Source organism: Diplotaxodon limnothrissa, linkage group LG2 (assembly GCF_057381915.1).
Source record: "Diplotaxodon limnothrissa isolate DT_005_m linkage group LG2, D_limnothrissa_male_GT1.1, whole genome shotgun sequence".
In the NCBI taxonomy this organism is placed as follows: Eukaryota; Metazoa; Chordata; class Actinopteri; order Cichliformes; family Cichlidae; genus Diplotaxodon; species Diplotaxodon limnothrissa.
The window spans coordinates 22,950,152-22,973,552 of NC_140597.1; the positions used below are offsets into that span (position 1 = coordinate 22,950,152).

General features: G+C 42.7%; 3 protein-coding genes across 4 annotated transcripts; 2 read left to right on the plus strand and 1 right to left on the minus strand.

Moving 5' to 3' along the window:
- The first annotated feature begins 109 nt into the window (after nucleotides 1-109).
- Nucleotides 110-3,934, plus strand: smim19 (small integral membrane protein 19). Of its 2 annotated transcripts, none has more exons than XM_085368256.1 (3): nucleotides 110-359; nucleotides 520-644; nucleotides 2,863-3,934. In XM_085368256.1, exons 1-3 carry the CDS (start codon nucleotides 226-228, stop codon nucleotides 2,937-2,939), a joined length of 336 nt encoding a protein of 111 aa, XP_085224382.1. In that variant the 5' UTR covers nucleotides 110-225; the 3' UTR covers nucleotides 2,940-3,934. The 2 variants fall into 2 exon arrangements, with proteins under 2 accessions (XP_085224382.1, XP_085224374.1); XM_085368248.1 differs by lacking the exon at nucleotides 2,863-3,934 and adding an exon at nucleotides 838-956.
- A 363-nt stretch (nucleotides 3,935-4,297) lies between these two features.
- Nucleotides 4,298-14,648, minus strand: pld7 (phospholipase D family, member 7). Its single transcript, XM_085368268.1, has 12 exons — nucleotides 14,532-14,648; nucleotides 13,947-14,048; nucleotides 10,624-11,520; nucleotides 10,225-10,412; nucleotides 9,936-10,116; nucleotides 9,718-9,832; nucleotides 9,503-9,630; nucleotides 8,739-8,942; nucleotides 7,502-7,641; nucleotides 7,022-7,187; nucleotides 6,827-6,926; nucleotides 4,298-4,546 (listed from the first exon to the last, which is right to left on the minus strand). The coding sequence occupies exons 1-12, from the start codon at nucleotides 14,646-14,648 to the stop codon at nucleotides 4,350-4,352; spliced, it is 2,535 nt and encodes an 844-aa protein (XP_085224394.1). The 3' UTR covers nucleotides 4,298-4,349.
- A 1,770-nt stretch (nucleotides 14,649-16,418) lies between these two features.
- gpr137 (G protein-coupled receptor 137) lies at nucleotides 16,419-22,389 on the plus strand. The gene is made up of 7 exons (XM_085368281.1): nucleotides 16,419-16,799; nucleotides 19,931-19,965; nucleotides 20,075-20,315; nucleotides 21,112-21,261; nucleotides 21,357-21,482; nucleotides 22,054-22,172; nucleotides 22,287-22,389. The coding sequence occupies exons 1-7, from the start codon at nucleotides 16,419-16,421 to the stop codon at nucleotides 22,381-22,383; spliced, it is 1,149 nt and encodes a 382-aa protein (XP_085224407.1). The 3' UTR covers nucleotides 22,384-22,389.
- The last annotated feature ends 1,012 nt before the right edge of the window (nucleotides 22,390-23,401 follow it).

Below are 23,401 nucleotides of genomic sequence, written 5' to 3' on the forward strand. Positions count from 1 at the left end.
AATTGATTTTTTTTTTACTGGGTTGATAAGATTTGGGACTGTAGGGGGCAGCAGTGCGTCTAAACCGGAAGAGGAGCAACGAAGAAAAGAGAACTGATGTGACGTAGTGTTTACGCTACACAGTGGATTCGCGAGGACGTGTAGGCTAACGGGGCTAATTTAGAGGGTTTTGCTTCAAAATTGGATGTTTCTCCGTGTAGTTTGGTGGCAGTTTCCGCATTTTCCATGGGCGCTCACGGAGTTTTGGGAAACGAGCCCGACTCCATAGACTACTCTGTGCACGAAGCGTGGAACGAGGCCACGAATGTCTACCTGCTGGTGATCCTGGTCAGCTTCGGCCTGCTCATGTACGCCAGAAAGTAAGGACGCGTTTCTTAACCTTACCTCATAACGACTGTAAATAACTGGTTTGGCAGGTTAACATGTTACAGGTCAAACCGTGTGCTCGTTGATGATGTTCCCCTAGTTGTTTGCGGATAACGAGCACAGACTGACGCTGTTTGTTTACGTACGCTTTAGAAACAAGAGGAAGATCATGCGCATCTTCACTCTGCCTCCCACCGCGGGCAGCAGCCCGGAGCCCAACTTCTACGACAGCCTGCAGAAGGTCCGCCTGCGACAGCAGCTGGAGATGTACTCTCTGGGTGAGGATGCATGTGGGCTGATGTGGATTGCAGTGAAACTCGATTTGACGCTACAGTACTGTGCAAAAGTCTTGACCCGCTTCTAATTTCCTCTTACTTTACCAGGAAGATGGGAAATAAGGGTCGGGTCTGGGTTTTCCCCTTTTCTTTTACATACTCTTCATACTTTTCTCTCCCTCTTCTACTTGTCAAGATTCAAGGACCCACTCCACACCACGCCGAGATACGCCATGTTTTCAGCTAACCTCTCTGTGGGAATCGCCTTGTTGTTGCAAAAATACTATTTTATGCCGACCACACTGTTATTTGTAACCTTTTTTCCCCCTTAGATTCAGCTAAAGAAATGAAAACAAGGATGCTCCTAAAACAGATACAATTAAAATTTGGTTCTTTGCCAAGTGGAGTCATCCATGAGTAAGATGCCTTTTTATATGCTTGGATCATTCGTAGGTCAGTGTTAAGTCGCTTAACAAAAAAATGAATAAATAAATACACGATATGGTACAAAGACTGGACCAATGCAAGTGATGTCCAAGGAATAGTGTTTTAATTGGTCAAAACAACTTTAAGAAATTACAAGAAATTGTCTCCATTGAAGCAAAACGGTAGGTGGCTCAAGACTTTTGCACAGTACTGTAGATGCTGCCTTTATTGAACTAAAATAAGGTTGCACAGCAAGTCAGTGAATATTGTGTGGCAAAGCCTTTAACATTAAATTCAAATTCAAATTTTTATTTGTCACGTACACAGTCATACACAGTACGATATGTAGTGAAATGCTTGGACAACTGCTCGTGACCTAAAGAAAACAAAAAAGGAAAAGGCTATGAATAAGAAAGGAAATAAATATGAAAAATTAAAAAGGGTAAATTTAACTAGGAAGGAATAAAATATAAATTAAGGTTAAAAATGAAATAACTGTACAACACAAATTAGAATGAAGGGTAAATTTAACTGGGAAGAATAAGATAAAGATAAATATATAAATTAAAGTTGAAAATAAAATAACTGTACAACAAAATACACAATACACAATATAGAACTATATAAGAATGTATGAAGAAATCTAAATATAAATAAATATATACACAATAACAGCAGCTGTACAAGTATTAACCGGAAATGAAGAATATAGTGACCAGTGTTGTGCAAAACCAAAGTCCAGAAAGTCCAGTGTGTGTGTACACTACACAACATTACACTGGGTTGTGCTTGCTGGTGAGGCTATGGCTGGACGAAGCCAGACGGAGGTTTGATATTGAGTTGTTGTTTTTTTTTGGTTTTTTTTTTGTGTGTGTGTGTGTGTGTGTGTGTGACTGTTTTTCAGCCTTAGAGGTTTTGTTTTCCAGGTAAAACCTCTGCGATCATGCCTCCCCTACTTGTCTACAGTGAGCCTCTGTAGCACGTGCGTAATTCTAAAACACACCCCAGAGTTTAGATTCTATTGAGCTGAGCAGACTCATTTTATTGATTTATTGATTAGCATTCAAATATCTCACTGAATACAGAATAAAGATCTACCACAAAGCAAGAAAGCACGAGACAAGGCTAATCAAAAGGTATTGGCTGAATATGCTTATTACGCCAACCCTTTTAACAAAAGATCTTTCAGCATGCAGCTCATGTACAAAACAAAAACTTTCCACCTTAGATAAGTAACTATATTAAATTAAATGTCATTAATATAATCAAAGCAAAACAACCAAGAGTTTCAGTGTTATTATTTTGCTCTTTTCATTCTTGATTTATAATTTTTCTAATACTCTATTTTTAAACAACGAAAATAAACTGCACCTGTTCCACCAGTTAACTCCTCTAACAGAAACACTCTGCTTTATCTTTGTCCTTATGTTTTTTTTTTTTGTTGTTGTTTTTTAAAGAAATCTGTTCCCCTTAAGTCGTATTTACCAAACAAAGAGCAAAAAAGTAACCTGAAATCACTGTAGTGTGAAACCAGATACTAACGTAGTCGAGCCTGTGTGTGCTGGCTCAGTGTGGGCTGCGTTAGATGGGGAAAAGTGGGGATTTTTTTTTTTTAAACTGAGTTATCTGGTGGCTCTTTTGTGTAATGTTTTCCTTCACATTAATAAAGACATTAATTCAACATTTCAAAATGGTGCATAAAACATTCACAAGAGTGTGGAAAGCCTGCTGGACGACCTGTAGATCTTCTGCTTATTGTAGTAACTCTCCGTCTGTCTCATGTCTCGCCTTCTAGCCAGGAAGTTTGAGCAGCAGCAGCAGCAACAACATCAGCAGGGCCAGTCAGACAGTGTGCAGCTCTCCATGGAGTGAGAGCCCGTCTTCAAGCTTCTCCTGCCCGTGGATATGAAAGGACTGGGATGGTTGCAGAGTTTGTGTAAAAAGAATCTGCACCCATCCTTGCTGCTTCATTCACCGTCTGACGTTTCATTTGTGCACGTGGAGCTGCTCCACAGCTACAAAACAAAGCTGTGGATGCTTTTGTACAGCTGGCAGCTAGCAGGTGTGCTGTCTCACACAACAGTGACACTAAGCAGGTGTGACGAGCTAAAGCTGGAACTGCAGCGTTCGACACTGACACAGGCTGTACATGGTTCATCCCATTTCTTCTTTTTTCCCAGATGTGTGCAGAGAAAAGATTCTTAAATGTGAAGATGAAGGCACATAAACCTGAAGTTAGTAGTTAGATTATTTGTAAATGCATCATCTGGATCTCTGTGGGTTTTGTTTTGAAATAGCTGCTTCAGTTCACGTATATAAAGATTTTTCCTTCTAGCATTGAGCTTAAGACAGCACAGATTCACTGTGGAAAGTCCTGTTAAAAAAAAAAAAAAAAGTAACACGATTCTCGGGTCAAATGAGTCGTTTGTCTGAAACAGGCTGTTGGTACAGCTCCTCAGTTCATCCACTGAAATAAACTCTCTCTGCTAGCTTTCATCCGATTGGCTGCCCCTCATAAACTAAAAACAGCATGAGGATGGCGCTTTGGCGCTCACAGCCAGAGGTGTGATGTCATAAGAAAGAGAAAGGGCTCTTGAGGAATCCAGAAAGATTACCATATTAGGTGTGTCCCCTCTCTGACATCATACAGAGCCAAGAGTAGAAAAGCCTGCTTGAAAGTGTTTAAAGCAGCCTGAAGCTCTTTGTTTGAAATGGCTGCAGGTGAAAGCTTGTACGTAATACCAAGCTAATTGTTTTGAAACTGCAATAGGTCACCTTTAACTTTGTGGAACACCATTATGATTTTGTAGCTGATTTCACACAATCATCATTATAATAAAATGATTCTATGTTGATGGCTTAAAAGTGTGCAACGAGTTGGAATATTACTGCTGTGCTGACAGCTCTCAGTTTATAAAATAACACGTGTTGGTTATGTAGTATTCAGACTTTTTCTGTTGTAAAAGTTCAGATTTTGTAAGAAAATCCAGAGAAAAGACGTCTTAAAGGTCTCCAGAATGTTGTTTTATTTATAATGTAACACACTTGTCACATCTGTCAGCATATTTCAGCTGCTGACAGAATATTAAAAACACCACAGAGAAATTAAAAAAAACAAAATAATGTGCTCTGAAAACGCAACTATATACAGAAAAAAGGCAGCCAGTTGGTAAACTGCAATAAAACAAACAGCCAGCGGATTCTGCATAGATGCAATAAAGTTCAAGTAGTAGCAGCAAGAAAGCATACAGCTCTTCTAAATGCGATGCGCTTTTGATTCCCTCAATGGCGCGGGCACACGTCCACGTCTTCAACGGGGAGCGTGGAGGCGTACTCAGACCCCCAGTCTCTGAGGAACAGCTCCTCTGCTTGGCTCTGCAGAGTCTGCTGGCCCGGTTTAACAGCAGAGCCCGTCTGGTTCACCACCAAGCCCACGCCAGCCGTGAACGCAAAGTAGTTTTCTGACCAGTTGGACGTCCCTGTGAAGAGAAGCAGTTTAACAAGCTGGACCACAGGAGACTCTGGGTGAGAGCTACAGTCTCCATTTATCGAATGCTTTTCTATACTTTCTGTCACACGTACACAAGTTTAAAACAATGTGATCAGACAGTTTTTTACTCTTAGATCTGTATGTTGTGACAGAGATTGGAAATACCTAATATGGTCATTTTAGAAGCCCCGCCCACCTGGTGTTTAAACCGTGGAGGATGGCTTTACAAGGAGAGCAGCTAAAACAATTAGAGGATGAAGCGCTGCACTAAGACTCAATATGTGATGAACAGTGTTGAGTAAGTAACTTTAAATTAGTAACTTAGTTACATTACTAGTTACTTCTATCAAAAGTAACTCAGTTACTTCAAGTTACTTTCAGAGTAACTAGTTACTAGGGAAAGTAACTTTGGTTTAACTCAGAATTCTCTTGTTAATGTGTTGCTTCCGTAACTGGATACCCAGCCAGACTGCCAGTCTTCTAGCTTGCTTACTTGCCACAAGTGCACTGTGCCACCTACCAATAGAAAGGAAAAAAATAATGTGCACACTTCCACGAGAGAAATCCCACGCCTGATTCTATCCTAGCCATTCTATCCTCGCTTTTTACATCCAACACAAAAACTGCAGTCGTGGTGCTTTCGATTGTACTCAGAACTCGGAAATTCTGCCTTCTGAATAGGAAGATGTAGGTAACAACAGACTGCAGATGAGCTGCTTACAGAGCTGGACTGGGACAAAAAAAAATCGTCCCGGGGAATTTGACCATTATAGGAAAAATCATAAAGCCTTTGAATGAAAATAAACACTGTTGTGACAGTGATGTACACTGTTCTGATGGTATATATGTATCAATCTATCAATCGTTTGTTGTAAGACTCAGATAATTATTTTTTTTAAAAGCTAGACATTTTAAATGAGAATAAGAAAAAAAAGTATTTCCCCTCTCCCTTTTAATGCCCTACATGGACCCCAGGCAACACTTTGCTAGACCCGCCCCTGCACAGTTACCAGCTGTCAGCTACTTAGAAAAGGATCCTGGTGTTATTTGTCTCTCAGAAACAGTTCATAACTTCCCTTCAACTCATTCATGTCACCTAAAAGGTAAACCTGTTTCTCCATCACAGCTCTGATGTGATTCAGTAAGGACATCTCCTGGTTTCATCTTCATGTTTCCCTCTCACCACATAACCAAACCATATCATGACCAGCAGATTTACAGCTGTGGCTCCAGCAAACATCAGCTGATACTAGAAATTAATATTAAATAAATTCTAACAACAGCTGATCAAGCTTAAACGTGCTGCTGTTGTTTAGCGCGACATGGTTTCCTCTTTCTGGCGCAAAGTGGGCGATAAATAAACAAGAGACAAAAGCCGATCAGCTGATCATTGATCAATTTCATGATTGAAGTAGAAACAGGAGAGGGAGGGTGAGAGAATGAGAGAAGAAGAGGCAGCTGTGCAGCAAAGACAGAATAAATCCAGCTTTGTGTCTTTTTCATTGTAGCTGAAGTCCGGGACAAACTGTGTTTCTTTTCACCTAAATACGAAACGCGTAATATTTTCTCTGAATACGAGACGATTCCGTTTTTTACAGGACGGTTGGCAACTCTAATAATTAACCTTATGAACAAAATAAAGTTCAACATCAGTAACATAGCACCACCCAGCTGTATAGAAACTCCGTCATGCTAGCTAGCACGCAGTACGAAAAAGTCAGCACAACGAAAATAAACTCCAACTAAACTTGGTTCATATCTGACCCAGAATGACTGCAGGTCATAACTTCTTACCTGAAGTTCAGTTCACCTGACACTCTCGGACCAGCGGCCGCTTCGGGTCTCTCCTCTTGCCTCCCCTTTCCTTCATCCACCTGCTGCCCTCCACCACTTGCTAATGTTATTGAATCTGTGGAAACTCCGCGATAGCCACCACACGAAGTAACGAGTAACGACCCTATCTAAATCCCAGTAACGCGTTCCTGGTTTTGGCATAATAACTAGTTACCGTGCTCGTTACCACAATAATAACGTAGTTACTGTAACGCGTTACTTAATAACGCGTTAGTCCCAACACTGGTGATGAATGCAAAGCTACTTTTGGAAAGTTCAAGAACAGAAACAGAGCTGAAATTGAGTATAATCGTTCCACTTTACAGACATTACCTACTAAATGTTAAAAGCTGGACACCTTATGCTGTTAAATTTTGCCTTTCACAGTTCAAAGGAGCTAAAAAGTGTTAAAATGTAGCCAGTGCTGGCAGCATACCTATATAGACCACTCTGTCTGTAACCATGTACTTGGCATGGTTGACTCGTGCAAAGGGAATCTTCTTCTGCTCTGCTGTTGAAGGCACTGTAAAGATTTTCTACAGATCATACAAAAAACGTTGCTTTAGAATCCGCCATGTCATCGGTGACTTAAAACGTTTCATGAAAAGAAAAATCAAATCTTCAAACGTACCACGTCAATGTCGCACGTCAGTGGATGCCTCCTGAGCACCTGCAGGGACTGCAGGAAGATGAACATGTCAGGAGAAGAATGCTCCCAGCAGCTGACCAGCAGTTGGACTCGCACGCCTCTGGTGCACGCCGCAGCACGCAGGGCCGTGTCGATGGCGGGCCAGAACCTGAAAATGAGAGACCAGGACATACTTTAAAGCTCTACAGCTTCCACAAGACACATCAGCACTTTTACTGTTTGATGCAGGCAGGTAGAAGCAGAATGAGCAAATTTCTTCCTCCTGAAATGCTCTCTGAGCGTGTGTACTTGATCTTAATGAGAGGCTGCTTTGTAAGCCAATCTTTTACCTTTTTAGTAAGTCGACATAACATTTTTTAACAGCATAACAGTAATTTCTGATTGTGTCTTGCATTAAGGTTGACTGACTTAAGAATCGCTATTAAATGACATGAACAGTGCAGCTGTGTGAGTGGAGTGTACCTGAGTGGCTCCGTGAACTGAGACAGTGGAAGGAAGTCCATGACAGAGATGTAAACGAATCCCTGAGCATCGTTGATGACAGACAGAATAGTGGACAGATCGTCAGAGCGGCCACGGGCTGAGATTTGTGGAGGGGCGCTCTGCAGAAAACAGACACAGCAGAAGCAATGATGATCAACAGAGCCAACACAGGAGGAAGAAAAGCCTGTGACAGCTGAGTGATGTCCTTATCTTGAGATTGGAATGGTGCAAAAGCAGTTTCAGACAAACATACAAATGTTGTTTTTTAGCTTTACACCAAAACATATTCAGGGCATAGTTACATTATGAAGATGATTTTATTTCAGGGGGCTAAACCAAAGTAAAAGTCCCAGAGTGCAATTGGTGTTTCTGTGAACCCACAACATGCAGCTAAAGGAGCTCTGGATACAAGAGCTCTATGAAACCTACACTTTTTTTTACATTCTTACAAAAAAAATAGTGCCCTGGTGATTGCAGACTCCTTTTTCATGGTAAAGAAAACCCGAAAGCACATCAGTCTTAGAGGGGTAAGCACAGAAGTAAGCATATCATTATCCAAGTCGAACATAAGAGGAATCTTGCAGAGAGTTCAGTACACCATGCAAACCAGCTATCGTAACAAAGACAGAAAGGGGAGATTAGACACAAACATCTACAAAAATCTGAACGAGCCCCAGAAATCCTGGTCCAGCATTCTCTGGACGAGGGAAGCTCAGATCAGCCTGCAACCGAAGGACAAAAGAAAAGAAACTGGAAGAGAAGATAAAACCACAGAGAAGGCTTGGAATGGTTTATGATCTGAAGTATGATGGCATGAACAGGGATGGCTTCCCGTGGCACTGGGCCACTAATGTGTATTCATGATGTAAAAGAAGGCAGTTAAAGACGCACCATCTGTACAGATTTAGAAAAGAACAGCAAATTAAAATAATAATGAACAAAGATGTTGGTTTTAATGTTTCTCTCACTGACTAAAAGACTCCAAACAAACCACAGACAGCAGCTGTCTGTCTTTTTTGTTTATTCCTGATCAAATGTTAGGATATTCCCATTCGTTCAGTGTTGGGAATAAATCTGTTTGTCATTGAGCATTTAGTATGATGACGTAACATAGACTCATCTGCCTGTGTCTATAAAACAAATAGCAATCGATGCAACACAGTTCCTGTAAAATGACAGCAGAACTCAAAAGGATTCCTCCTGAAAGGATACTCACAGAGAGGTAGACCTGAGCAGGGACCCCGTTGAACTTCAGATGCAGGGGCTTCTGGGAACTCGACAGGGCAGAGAGGCGAGCGGGCCAGTACGGAGGCAGGGAACCGTTTATCACACCGCCGATGCTCCAATACACCCCAAAGATCCGAAAGGCATCCTGAGCCAGGCAGCTGCAGTCCTCCACTGACAGACCCACCTCCTTCACCTTTGTTCAAGAGAGTCCACAGTCTGCATTAGCTCTGACACAGCACAGCCACTGTGCTAGTATGCACGATGTGTGGGCTGATACAGGGATGTAATTACTTCTTCTAAAGGGAAATGTATCATTTTCAGGTTTTAAAGCTGGACTCTGTATTTTTATTCATGGACTCCAGTAAAGCAGCTTTGCACAGTTCATGCTGGGCTTTGGTGTAGCTGCTCTTTTAGGGCCTCTCCCAGTTTACGTCTAACTGGCTGCCCCCCTCACCAACAGAGGGTTTAAATCAGCAGCTGAGCGGGGCTTCTGTGCCCATTGACAGAGCTGACCATATTAGAAATATTTCTTCTCTATGACAGCACAGAGGAAACAAAAACCATGAGACATCAGTCCTGCACTCTGTTGACACTAATGTACTTAAGCTGGGACGGATCTGTCTCCCTGCCCCACTTAAAAATGTTGTGTGGAGACTTCTTACTTGACATTACCCGACTAAAAACAGGGGGATTAGTGAGGATATCCATCTCTTATACAACCTATATATAATAGTTTAGGAGTTTGCACCATACCTGGCTTAGAGAGCGCCAGTCCATGTTAGCACTGCCCACATAGAAGTGCTTTTGGTCAACCACCCACAGCTTGGTGTGGACGATGCCTCCAGTAACGGCTTTGAGGTCCACCTCTCTGACCTCTGCACCTGCAACGGAAAAACAAAATAGCATGGGAAATTAATGCTGAAATTCCTTAAACGTCCTATTCTGAAACACAAACCTGGCACTCTTACCTGTCCCAGCCAGGTCGGCTGTGTCGTGATTTGACTGTTGGGGGGCGTTGACAGCGATCTGGAGCTTTACACCTTTGGATTCAAGTTTCATCAGCTGCTCAAAGACCTTTCTTCCCTGAGAATCATGCGAGGCCATTAGCTCAGAGGCTTAAAGCTTCAGGTACAACCATCTGATGTGCCGCATTGTGAGACCTGAGTGTGCAGGTGGTTGTGCTCACCTGAGAGTCTGAGGATTCGTGCGAGCCCAGATCGCTGTCCCGCAGTGTGAAATAAAAAGCGGCGATGTGGACTGAGCTGTTGGCTCTGTCCAGCAGGTGCAGCCAGCTGTCTGCGATGCTCTTTCTGGACGAGGGGGAAGACTGGTAGAGACCGACAGGAATGCTTTCCACCAGGTGCACTCTGAACAACAAGGACCACATTCAGCAGTACATTAGTTAATCCTGACAGGTGAATATAATATTTCTGACATAAATAACTCAAAAATATCCAGTTGCTGATATCATTTACCGACAGTCAGTGCTACAGGGCTCTGGTAACAATCCAAAGCCCTCCAGCCAGTGCAGCTCCAGCTGAGCCGTGAGCTGGGACACGGACATGGGAAGCCCGTAGTGCCACACGTGGTGAGAGAACCCTCCGAGAAGCAGCAAGGTGGTGCTCAGGAAGCAGAAGAGGGTAAAACTGGGACATCCTGACCTCTGAAGGATGATAAGGGGAGAATTTATACACTCCAACAGGCTACATCACACTCACAGCTTAAGCATAGCATAGCATACTGTGATGCATACCAAAGCTGCTACTGCAGGGAGTGGTAGAATTCTGAAGAATTCCTAAATATGCCTCAGCTGAGACGATCAAGGAAACAGACGCCAGTGGAAGCTCTCAGTCTCAAACAGTGACATAACTCACCTTGGCTGACTTGGTTGCTTTCACTTTAGCGGGCGTCTTTGGTGCTGCAGCAGCGTCTGAGTCAGGATCTGCTTTTTTCTCTTCGAGCTTTGGGAACTTTGACTGGCTTATGAGTGGTTTACGATCCTCCTTCACTTCCTCTGATCTCTCACCAGCCAACTCATCCTCACATTCAGCTTCTGATGAAGATATACTGTCCCTCAAACCAGCTGTGTTCAGTGGCTCTGTCTCCCATGGAGGTTCTTCGTCCATTATAGCTTCCACTTGGCTGTCCTCAGGTGCTTGAAAGATCTCTGCAGACTTTTCAGAGTCTCCAGATGGAGTGAGGAGAATCCTGTCTTTAACTGCGGGGTCGTACGTCTCCGCTGGCTCCTCCCAGGGTATCTTGCTGGGGAAGCTCTCGCGTGGCAGATGTGTTGTAGGCCCATCTGGGGTGGTTTCTGAGGTTTTGCTCTTGACTTGCTCTGATCTGAGAGCAGGCCGGGGGCTTGCAGTCAGAAGAGGGGAGTGAACAGGTTGAGCAGCAATCAGAGGGCCGTGAGCTGTCGCAAGAGCCACTTCTGTCCTGCTGAATGTAGAAGGAGCCTCGAAGCCAATTTTGGGGGTGTGGAACAATGGCGCGGGGAGCGCTGTTTCTCTGGGATCAGGCGGCTTGGACTTTGAAGTTTCCAGACTTCCAAGTTTCTCAGGAGGCTGAGCATGGACTGGAGTGTCCTTTCTGGGAACCGGCAGCTCCGTGCTCTGACTGGCTCCAGCGGGTCGCTTCTGGAAAGTTGGGATTCTGGAGACTGGTTTCCCACCTTTGCGGTTCATGTCTTCTTTCTCCTCGAGGTCTTTTTTCAAACTCTTTTCGTCAGCTTGGAGACGGTCCAGCACAACACTGCAATCCTTCAGATCCTGAGGAAGATGAAATATCTGTTATAAATCTGTGTAATCATGTAGCACACACACACACACACACACACACACACACACATGAAGCAGGGATTCTGAATAGCTTCATGGCACACACCAAAGGAAACGTAACACCTACGGCTATCTAAAAAGCTAGCAGTGAATCACTGAGAGACTTTTCCAGTCTTAGTCTTCCTGCTCCCGCTGGCTCCCGTCAACATCAAAGCTCCCACACTGACTAGCTACACCCATTTAAAGCAGCTCTCCTGACTGGTGCGTGGCTGCTGTTGACTTGTTAATATTTGTTTACCTGCATGACACGAGCCTTACCGTGGCTACAGCATTGTTTGACCTGATATTCTCATGGCAGTCAGTGCTCAACATTAGCCTTGCTCTGCTCCACCTCTGCCTGCTCATTTTCATAAATACACTGACAGCCCAGTGGTCCAAAAGTGGGCGTGGCCACTCTACAGGTCACATTTTATGGATGCTACATTAACTTGCCAGTAAAATATATAGCAGTGCCCCCTACAAACAAACAAACACTTAGATACGTACCTGCGTTTCCAAACATACTTCATATTACACCCGTCAGCCACAACATTGAAACCCCTGCACTGATTTTAATGGGTCACTTCATTGCACTGGGTCATTGCATTAATGTAAACGATACTTTGATACACTGTTGAAAGCCAAGCACATTTGCAAAACATGTTCAGGAACAGCCGCCAGGCTCCCCAGATCTACACTTCCAGAAAGATCCTCACTTATTAAAGACAATGAAGACAATGTCAAACCATATATGCATTCCCGTATAGTAAGTGAGACCTGGTGCTAAAGTGACCCAGCTGTAGTTAATCAGTGTCACCCATTTCATGAAAACTGGCACATTATGAAACAAAACAACCTCCCCAAACTGTTGAGAACAGAAACTGTAAAACAATCACGCCTGGAAGAACGTTTCTGTCTTAAACAAACAGCAATTTGTCTCCTCCCTTTTATCAAAAGAGCTGACGATGCACAAGTGGTAAAGACACGTTTTTAAAATGTGCTGCTGGCATCAGCATCATCATGCATTTTAATGATAATAATAATAATAAATTTTATTTATGAGCGCCTTTCAAGTCACCCAAGGACACTTTACAATAGGATAAAACACTTAGTAAAACAATGGCAGAATAAGAACAATAAAATAAAGCACAAGATAAAATGAACAAACAGTGGATTCACAGTGAATATGCAGATTTGAACAGATGAGTTTTGTTCTGCTAATCCAGTTTAGGGTCACAGTTGGGTAGGAGCCAATCCCAACTGTGAAAGGGTGAGAGACAGGGTACACCCTGGACTGGTTGCCAGTCTATGTGGCAAGGCTCACACACAGAGACAGAACAGATTTGCACTCATATTTGCAACTACGGCCAATTAACCCAACATGCATGTCCGAGTATCCAGAGAGACCCCAGGCTTCAGCTTTTGCAGATATATTTGAACCCAGCAAGTTTCATGTTTTACAGTTGCCTTTATTTTAATTACAGAAATACTCTACTATTCTGCAATATTCATTTACTTTAAATTCAACTGTATTCATATAATCATCACAGCAACAGTCACCTCAAGGTGCATTATACTGGGGTCTTCTCTCTACAATAATACAGGGAGAACCCCAACAATTAGTCGACCCCCTATGAGCAAGCACTTGGCAACAGTGGGAAGGAAAAACTCCCTTTTAACAGGATGAAAATTCCAGCAGACCCAGGCTCAGGGAGGGGCAGCTTCTCTGGTTGGTGGTAAGGGGAAAAAGACGAGACAATAGGCATGCTGCTGAAGAGAGCCAGAGACTAATAATAACTAAAGATTAAATGCAGAATGGTTTATAAACACAGGTTGAGTGAAGAAAAAACACTTGGTGCACCGTGGCCCCCAGCAGCGGACGCCCATTGCAGTGTAACTAAGGGAGGGTTCGGGGGTCACCTGATCCAGGCATAACTATTAGCTTTATCAGAGGGAATGTTTTATAGAGTTTTAAGGAACCACAAGAATGCCAGCTGTCTGAGAACAAAGTGCTCTTTTGGGGTGATATGAGATATTTAAGAGAGAGATGAAAATAGATATAAGCCAGTATTGATTGTGACTATTCAATCTTCTGTTTATTACTAAATAAGCAACAGCTCTCTTCTCTGCCAGCAGGGCAAAGGAGGTTGAGACATTTCCGCACTGGCCTGCCAGTATTTCCCGGAAGCGGTTTTATGCAGCTGCAATGACACAAAGCAGGATATTTATACTGCAGGGCTGTGCAAATAGGAGCTCTGCCACACCCAGGAGGCCTCACAGGTGGCTCTGCTTTGCTCCCTCCCCCCACATCATGCGTGCACAGAACAATATCTGAAAGTGAGAGAAAGGGGGGTGTTTGTAGGTGAATTATAGCCTACCGTCAGATCTGCCTCCTCAGCAGCTTCCTCCTCCAGCTCAGCCTCACGTCTCTCCATCTCCTCCTGGAGCAGGACAAGCTCAGAGTCTGACTCGTCTGACTCCTGACAGGAGATATCGGTAACACCGTTAACGTTAACAAGCGATGGAATAAAGCACTAGTTGCTGCGTGCACTCTGCATTAAGTGTGTTAACCATTAAAGTAACAGAAAAGGGGAAGGAAATAATATGAAAGGTATTTTTTTGTTATTAACCACATATAAACATCCTAAGCTAGTTAAAAAAACTTACCATGATTAGAGACCTTTAACTAAGTTTTGGCTCGCACGCGGAGTTAGCTAAAACAATGCTAGCCGCTTAAGCAAATATTTATTGCGGTAAAAAAAAAAAAAAACTAAAGCAGTAAAGTTGGATGACTTAAGAGCAGTACGGCCTCTTTATAATCCTCGCTTAAGTATTCTACACGTATTAGCCAACTAACGTCTTCGCCGTTGACGTTAGCCAGTGAGCTACGTGGCCCACGATGAAGTTTGCAGCAGCGGAGGAAGAGGAGGCGGAAAGGAAAGGCTGAGTAATAGAAATCCCACCTCGTACGTAGCTCTCTCCTGCCTGCTCCTGGAGCTTCTCCTGGCTGTCGGTGTCGACGTCGGCAACTGTACCTCGCCGGGGCGGAGGGACTTTCTGGTTCGCAGTACCATGGGCATCCTGGAGCACTTTTTTTTTTTTAATAATGCAGCACCTTCGTGACTCGAGGCTTAACGGACGCTGCGGAGCGTTAACAGCGGGCTCGTTTGTCTGCGGTGCCGAGGAGAGCTCAGCGACACACCCGCTAAAGCTACGCTTCAGTTGATTTTTTGGGATATACTCACATTTATTAAAAACAAATCGATTGGGTCGTGTAAACAATCTTTAAATTGATTTGAATGCACCTACCTTCACGCCATACGTAAACAACAAATTGAAAAAACCGCGATTTCCTGTCTTCGCTGATTGGCGGTTGAAATCAAAACTGTGGCTCCTCCCACAAGTCTTGACTCACGTCACACAATGCGGAAACCAAAAAGGGATTACCGTCGTCGGCTGCACATCCCAGGAGTCCTTGCTCGCGAAAGGTAAGCGCTGTCTTTGTTGTTAATAAATTATTGCGGGTGTCTTGCGTGTTTTATGGTTCTAATGAGGAAGCAGACGGCCTCTGACCGCTGGCAGTAGCAACACTTCACATTAGCGCTGGCTCACAGTTACTTTCAGTTAGCCTGGCTGTGGCTGAAGACCCTGAGCGGAACAGCCGGTTGTTTATGCTTTTGTAAAGCTCAAAGGAACCTCAAGAGCATAAAAGCAAATCAATTACATAACGGAAGTGTGACAGAATGTGGCCGATTGTTGCTGTTACTGTGTTATGCTGCTTTAATGTTCTGCTGTTATCATTAATAACAACTGCATGACTGATTGAAAAGATATAGTTTTGTGGAAATCGGATTCGATTTTTCGTTCGAGGTTAGATATTTTATATCACAGTACTACAATATGAATCAAAGGCTTGGACACTACTGACCACACAGGCCACTACTTGGTCGACTGATCTACTTTGCAGTATGTTGTTCTGAAAACCGAGGAAAAAATCATCTTCCCATTGAACTTTTTTGTGTTTTTCTGCCTCTTTGAAGCTAAAATAGAAAGAAAGTGTACTTTATTGGTCCCCGTGGGGAAAATCCCTCTCTGCATTTAACCCATTCACTCAGTGAAGCAGTGGGCAGCCACTGGGCGCCCGGGGAGCAGTGTGTAGGGACGGTACCTTGCTCAGGGGTACCTCAGGGTAGTTGTTCAGGGGAATCGAACCCCCGACCTTCCGATCATGGGGCCACCACTCTACCTACTGAGCTATCCCTGCCCTGTAGGCAGGAAAACACATGAGATATTAATGGAAAGCCCAGGATGTCCTCTATTAAGTACATCAGGACTTAGTAGGGTAGCTCAAATAATCAAAAGATGTAGACCAAAAACAAATGTCTATTACAGAGGACATAAATGAATAAGCTAGTTCTCAGGAGGATATATTTATTTCTTTTTCCTCGTAATGATTTCTGTTACAAGCACAGTAGTTGTAAACGTGCCTGCATGTCACCTGAGGCAAGTGATTTGGAGAGGGCCTGTTATCACACGAGAACGCTGCGTGTGATAACATGCAGTGTTCTCATCATTCTTCTTGATCAAACAGCCCACACAAAAGGATGGAGGTGTATTTTAGGCCACTGTCCTACTGTGTGAAGGGATATGATCAAGGTACACAGGGGTGACACTGAGGATAGGTTCTCTGATCACATTTGTGTTATCAAGATTGTTTTTTTCCCCATCTTCTAACTTCTTGTTTTTTCATTCAGGTCTCATGTAATCCCCTCTGACAGAGAAGATAAGCTTTGGTTCTCTAATGATGATGATGATGACAATGCCAGCTATTTAATCACATCAGTAGTCCAATGGAAGCCCCAGTTACAGCCACCCCTCCTGCCAACTCCTCCAATTCGCCATCCCCGGCCCCCCTGCGTCCTGCTGTCGCCCCCTCGGTCCAGCTTAGCTTTACCGTCCTCTACACCACTTTGTACGCCGGGCTCTTTGTGGTGGTGTACGTGCAGCTGTGGCTCCTCTACATCTATGGACACAAGCGATGGAGCTACCAGAGCGGCTTCCTGTACCTCTGTCTGCTGTGGGCTGCCCTTCGCACCACCTTGTTCTCTTTTTACTTCCATGATGCCCTGCAAGCCAACCACCTCCCCGTTGCAGTGTTCTGGCTCCTCTACTGCTTCCCCGTTTGCCTGCAGTTTTTCACTCTCAGCCTCATTAACCTGTACTTCACTCAGGTAAGGTTGAAGGGATGTGGATGGGGAAACGTTCTTAAAAATCTTGTGTCATTTAGAAAATGTTGCTCAGAATGTAAAAAGAGTTGCTCTGGTACAGCCGTGGTGATAAAAGCACAAATAAAACTAGTCAGAGGAAAACACAAGAGCCCCTTACAGTGGATCATGTGTCCTCAGCTACAGCGCCACATTTTTTTCCAACAATATCTTTATTATTTTTTACATTTTAATGACTTGCAAACAGTCCAACATTCTAAATACTACATGAACATACACTCCTCTCAGACAGCAAAAAGAAAGCAACAAAGTCGTCAGATTTGTCACTCCGTTAAAGGCCTAAATTTGTCATTATCCCAAATCAAATGTCATTGCCCTCAGTCCTCGTCCTCCTCAGATAATACAAATCCTTCTACAAAATTTACAAATGGTCTCCACACCTTCTCAAAAACATCCAATTTCCTTTTCAGTATACATGTTATCCGCTCCAATGGCAAAGCCACCATCATTTGTTTTATCCACTGTGTGATACTCGGTTCCCTTGTTTTTTTCCATTTTAGTGTGATTAATCTTTTTGCTTGTAACAAACCCATATCAATAAACATTCTGTCACTTTTTGTGTACCTCATGTTTTCTGGGTACAATCCCAGAATAAGGAAGCCAGGATCCAAAACAACCTCTTTGGATAATATTTGTTTGATAGTTTGTGTTACTGCAGCCCAAAAGGATCCTATCTTCCTGCAATCCCAAATACAATGCCAAAAGTTACCTTTATCTTCATTACATTTATTATAAGTGTCTGGAATATTAGAGTTGTACTTATTTAATTTTTCCGGAGTAACATATATTCGCATTAACCATTTGTATTGCAACAACCTTAGTCTAGAATTAATAGTTTGTTTATGAGCTTTTGCGCAAACCAATGCCCATTGTTCCGTGGATATGTCCTTCTTTAAATCATTTTTCCAGGCGTTCAACCTTCCCAACGAATTGTCAGATGTTTTGGACCTAATCAATTTATATATTTCTGATATTGCCCCTTTTTTTGAACTGCTTTTGCTAATTATGTCTTCCAATTCTGATTTTGGTGGTTTGGTGCAGGTATTATTTTGATTTGCTCGAATGTAACTTCTAATTTGGAGATATTTGAAAAATTGCTTTCTATCTATATTATATTTATGTCTAAGCATATCAAAGGAAATATCTTGAGAATCTGTTGCATACAAATCTTGGATTTTTTGTAGTCCTTTAATTGACCATTGTCTAAAAACTTTATCCTCTCTTCCTGGTCTGAAATCCTGGTTTCCCCACATCGGTGTAAACTGTGACAATACAACAGGTTCCTTCATATATCTTTTTACACCATACAACACTTGGACCATGTTCTTTACCATTGGATTTTTTGCCTTTTTAATCAAGTTTATTGCTGTGTCTGAGAAAAAATATAAAGGTAAAGGTGGATACATCTGTCCACTATCTCTGTTATTTCTTTAGAAAGTCTTTCATAGTCATTTTCCACGATCTCACTTAATTTGGGCGAAATCATTATTCCTAAGTACATAAAGTCCTTTACTGTCTTAAAATGAGATGTTACTATGGGTGGGTTTTTCCTTTCTTCTTCATTTAGTAATAAAACGGATGATTTAGATTTGTTAATGACATACCTGATATTTGACCAAACTCCCCTATCAATCTAAGCAGAGCAGGTATAGATTCTGTTATTTTAGAGAGATATACTATTACATCGTCTGCGTACAACGAAATCCTATGTTCTACTTCATTTACCATAATTCCTGTCAATGATAAACTCGAACGTACGGCTATAGCTAATATAAACAACAGTGGGCTTATCGGTGAGCCTTGTGGACATCCCCGTTTCACCCTTATTAGTTTAGAGATATTTTTGTTTGTCAAGATTTCAGCAGTTGGATTTGAGTGTAATAATTGTATCCATCTTCGAAACACATCTCCATAACCAAATCTAGTCAGAACATCAAAAAGATAAGGCCACTCGACCCTACTGAATGCTTTTTCAGCATCCAGTGAGAGTAAGGCCCTCTCTGAAGAATTGTTTAGTCCGTTTATAATGTTAAAGACTTTTCTTACATTATGTAGACCTTGGCGCCCCAATATGAAACCGTTTTGATCTCTTTGAATTACTGAGGGGAGAATATCTTGCAGACGTGTTGCTAATATTTTACCTAACACCTTAAAATCAGAATTAAGTAAGCTTATCGGCCTCAAATTTTCACATTCATTACTCGGTTTTCCTGGTTTAGGTAACAAAATGATTAGTGATCCTGTTACTGATTTAGGGAGACTTCCTTTGCTTAATGATTCCTGATACATTTCCAATAGCGGTTTCATTAATTTACTTTTAAATTTTTTATAAAAATCAATTGGGAATCCATCTGGTCCAGCTTTTTTACCTGATCTCATATTGTTAATTGCCCTGCTTATTTCCTCTTCGATGATTTCTGCATCTAATTGTTGTTTTACATCGTCAGCGATAGTAGGAATATTTATTTTATCCAGAAACGCATTTCTGGAGTTTTGATCTGATCTATCCTGGGATTCATAAAGTTTTTCATAATAGTTTCTAAACTCCTTGTTTATTTCAGTCGGATCCATTATCATTTCCCCTTTGTTGTTTATAATCGACGTTATATTTTTCTGCACTTCCAATTGTTTAATTTGCCATGCCAATATTTTTCCAGGTTTCTCTCCTTGTTCATAAAAAGACTGATTTAATCTCAAAATGTTCGAAGCTGCTCTATCTCAGCGCCACATTTTTATTCTTGGTCTTTACATGATTCACAATTCAAAATAACCACTGTTCATTTTAAACTGGAGCCTGGTGCAGCCGTTCAAGTAATCTACTGTGAAACATGATGTTGTAGCTCCTTTCCCTTTCACGCAACTTCCTTCTAATTGATCGTATTAAAAAAAAGGCTAACAGCTCTTGTGACTATTATGCTCGTGCCACAGACTTCAAAGAAGTATAACAGGACTGACTACTCGGCTGTGTTACCTGCAGTTCTGCCCCCATCAGATCTTAATCAAGCCTGTTGTGTTTTGAGCAGGATGCATTCTTTGTGTCTTTATGTTTATGTGGGTGTCTTTGTGTCTTTGTGCAGGTATTAGTGAAAGTGAGAGAAGTGGACAGAGGGCTGTAAGTTTTACATCATTTTCCTGTTGTTAAATCTAGAAAAGCGCCTCGTTACGTTATTGTTATGAGCCCTAATCGTCCCGATTGGACCCCCTGTATGTATGTTCCTCAGGTGGGCAGCAAGGTGTTTGTACGGTGCGCTGAACGCCATCTTCTTCTGCGTCAACGTGGTGTGCGCTGCACTCGGGGAACGAACCAGCGATGGCGAGAGGGGAGAGCGCACCTGGAATCTAGTCCTGGTTCGAGTTGTGGTCAACGACTTGCTCTTCATCCTGGAAGCAGTGCTGCTGGCCTCCACGCTGTTGCTCCTGACCCGACACTCGCGGTCCGCCAGCATCCACCTGATCAGCAGGGTGTGTTCAACGTTGTTCCCCAGAGAGAAAAATAGGGATATGCTAATCTTGCACTCACTATTGACTTCACTGCACTGAAGTTTATACTCAACGAACGATGCATCTGCAGCTCAGATGTGTCTAGACAAGCTAGCTGTTTAAGAAAGGAAATCTCGTGGTATCTACTCAAAGTATGTCAGTATCAGCATCAAACATGAAGAAGTGGTACTGAGCCAGCCCTGATGAACCGAGCCAAGTTTAACAGCAGCACACGCATGATTAAACTCATGTTTAGTCCTGAGCTGCTTGGAAAAACAATGCGTGTCATGTCTCCAGTCTGAGAAGATCACGGGACTGACATCACTTTGACATCATCGGGGTTATCTCAGCTTGAGCTGCTACACTACATATCTCCAACAGATCGTTTTAGGTGTTGCGTTAAAGGCAGCGAGGCTCCTTTTTAGCTACACAAAAGACATTTCCTCAGGTGAGAGGTGAGACGTCTTCACGAGAGCCTACAAAGAAGTCCAGTTACCTTCAGCTCAAGTGCTTAAAACTACCAGAACCTGGATCACAGACAACCTGCACCAATGTCTGTAACAGATCTGTGTAATAAGCACTGAGATGCATTATGGGAACTGTAGGATCCAACATTACTTGAGTGATATAATGGATGAAAGCAATGTTGAGCATAGCCAGAAAAAAAATGTGATGCTGGACACAGAAAAGCCAGGATACTACCATAAAGAGCGATGGGGATGTCTGTATTTTGACAGTACTCCAGGCTAACTTTGTTTTTATTTTTTAACCTGACCAGGGGACCACAGTGTGGCGTACAGCAGCACTGGGAGGAGCAGTGATCTTCCTGTTTGCCAGCAGAGCCTGCTACAACCTGACCGTCCTGTTTCTGTCCCAGAAGTATCGGGTGGAGTCCTTTAACTATGATTGGTATAATGTCTCTGACCAGGTAAGGATCCAGTACCAAAGCCTTCATGTCTGCTTAACAACTTTGGACAATTAAGGTGCCCCTAAAGAGCACTTTCTGCACTTACTTGTTTTAAGGCGGACTTGGAGAGTGAACTCGGCGACAGGGACTACCTGGTCTTCGGTGCCATTCTCTTCATGTGGGAGCTGCTTCCAACTGGTCTCCTCATCCTTATCTTCAGAGTTCGCCGGCCTGCTCAAGAGGTAAATCTAGTGGATGTGAAAGTAATGTCCCGAACTAAAAATCTACTAATGACACCTGAGACTGTATTAAATACAATTATTTACTGCTTTATTACTCAAAAAAATAGTGCAAAATCACAACAGCAGTCGCCTCAAGGTGCTTTATATTGGAAGGTAAAGACCCTACAGTAATATAGAGAAACCGCCAACAATCATATGACCCCCTGTGAGCAAGAACTTGGCAACAGTGGGAAGGAAAAACTCCCTTTTAACAGGAAGAACCCTCTGGTAGACCGGGCTCAGAGTGGCAGCCATCTGCTGTGACCGGTTGGGTTCAAAAGTGGGAGACAGAACAGAAGACACGCTGTGGAAGAGATCCAGAGATTAATTATAACTAATGCTCTTCCTCCCATTCTACTTTTAAGTAACCACAGAACCTAAAAGTAAGCCCGCAGACTGAGAGCGAAGTGCTCTAATGGGGTGATATGGTACACTGAGGTTTTTAAGATAACATAGGGCCCGATTATTCAAGACCTTGTGTGTAGGGAAAAGGATTTTTAATTCGAAACATTATTTCATCTCATTCTCACAGAACAGCATCATGGCTATAAACAACAGGGTCCTGCCTCGGCCGTACTTCTTTGACGACCCTCAAGGCAGCGATGAGGACATACCCGCTCCATGGGCCAATGGTTCAAATTCAAACATAAGGTACAAGCACCACAAAATCTGATACACGCAGGTCATTACCTTAAAGCTGATCACAGGGTTTCAGAAGTGTGAGAAGAGCTCTCATCTTCTTCTTTTCTTGCTTTTTCCCCACAGCTGGTACGGATCAGAGACCGCGCCGCTCCTATTTGCCAACAATCCTCCAGACCAGAACCACCAGCACCACACTCTGTATTCCACTCCTCAAAACTGACCCCCCCTCCCCTCCCCGAGTTCTTGTTTCCTTGATGACATTTATCTCAAAGACAAGCCGCTCTCTCTCCTAGACACACTCACAGCCAGTAGTCCCTCACTGTGTGAGCAAATTTGCACTGAAAAGTCTCAGGAAATCATCACCAAACAGTGAATATGCACCTTCTATTTTTCTAAAGAGACTGTATTTAAAAAGTTCTTCCTCATTTAAAGGGAACAAGCTATGTAGAAACAGACCAAACTGACTTAAACTGGCCAGTACTGCTCTCTCATGAAGATCATACTGAGCTACAGCCACAGGTTGACTTCACACACATGCCATTGTTCAATTTTGGAGAGACCCTTGCCATTTCCAAAGAAGAGGATGGCACACGCGGCCTCATTTGCATTCCTGTCGGTGTGATGTCGATGCTAAGTTCAGTGAAGTTAAACAGCGACTTTTTTTTTTTTACAGGCTCACATGTGATCGTTTGTCTTGTAGACAGACTGTTTCTTTTTGGTGTTTGCAGCTAAGTACTGTTTTAAGACCAGGGATGTCCTTGGCCTGTACACTGCTGCTGGTATAGTTTTCTTTCATCTTTTTTAAAGGCCAGTGTTTGCTCCCATGTCTGTAAAAAGTTGCATCGTTTAAATATTTCTAAGTTGACTGAAGTCCTTATTGGATCTCTAAGTTTAACTTATTTTATAACTGTGGGTCTACCTGTAATTAGAGTTGGAAATCAAACGCGACTCACCCTTTGCGACTTTTATGCAAAAAAAATAACTTCCTCATAGTCTGTCACTCACCTGTGGTTTGGACTTATCCACGTGACAGGTATGTACTGTCCATGCTACGGACCAATAACAACATCAGAATAAACCTGCTGGGCATGTTGCTGAGCAGAAAATCTATGTGGTAGAAATTCTGTATCTACAGTGGTGCTGTTATGCATTTTAGCCCTGTTACTGTGAAGGGTATGTGACTCGCTCTTTGAAATTCAGGACTCCTTTTGTCTTTTATGTAATTGTTGACTGATAAA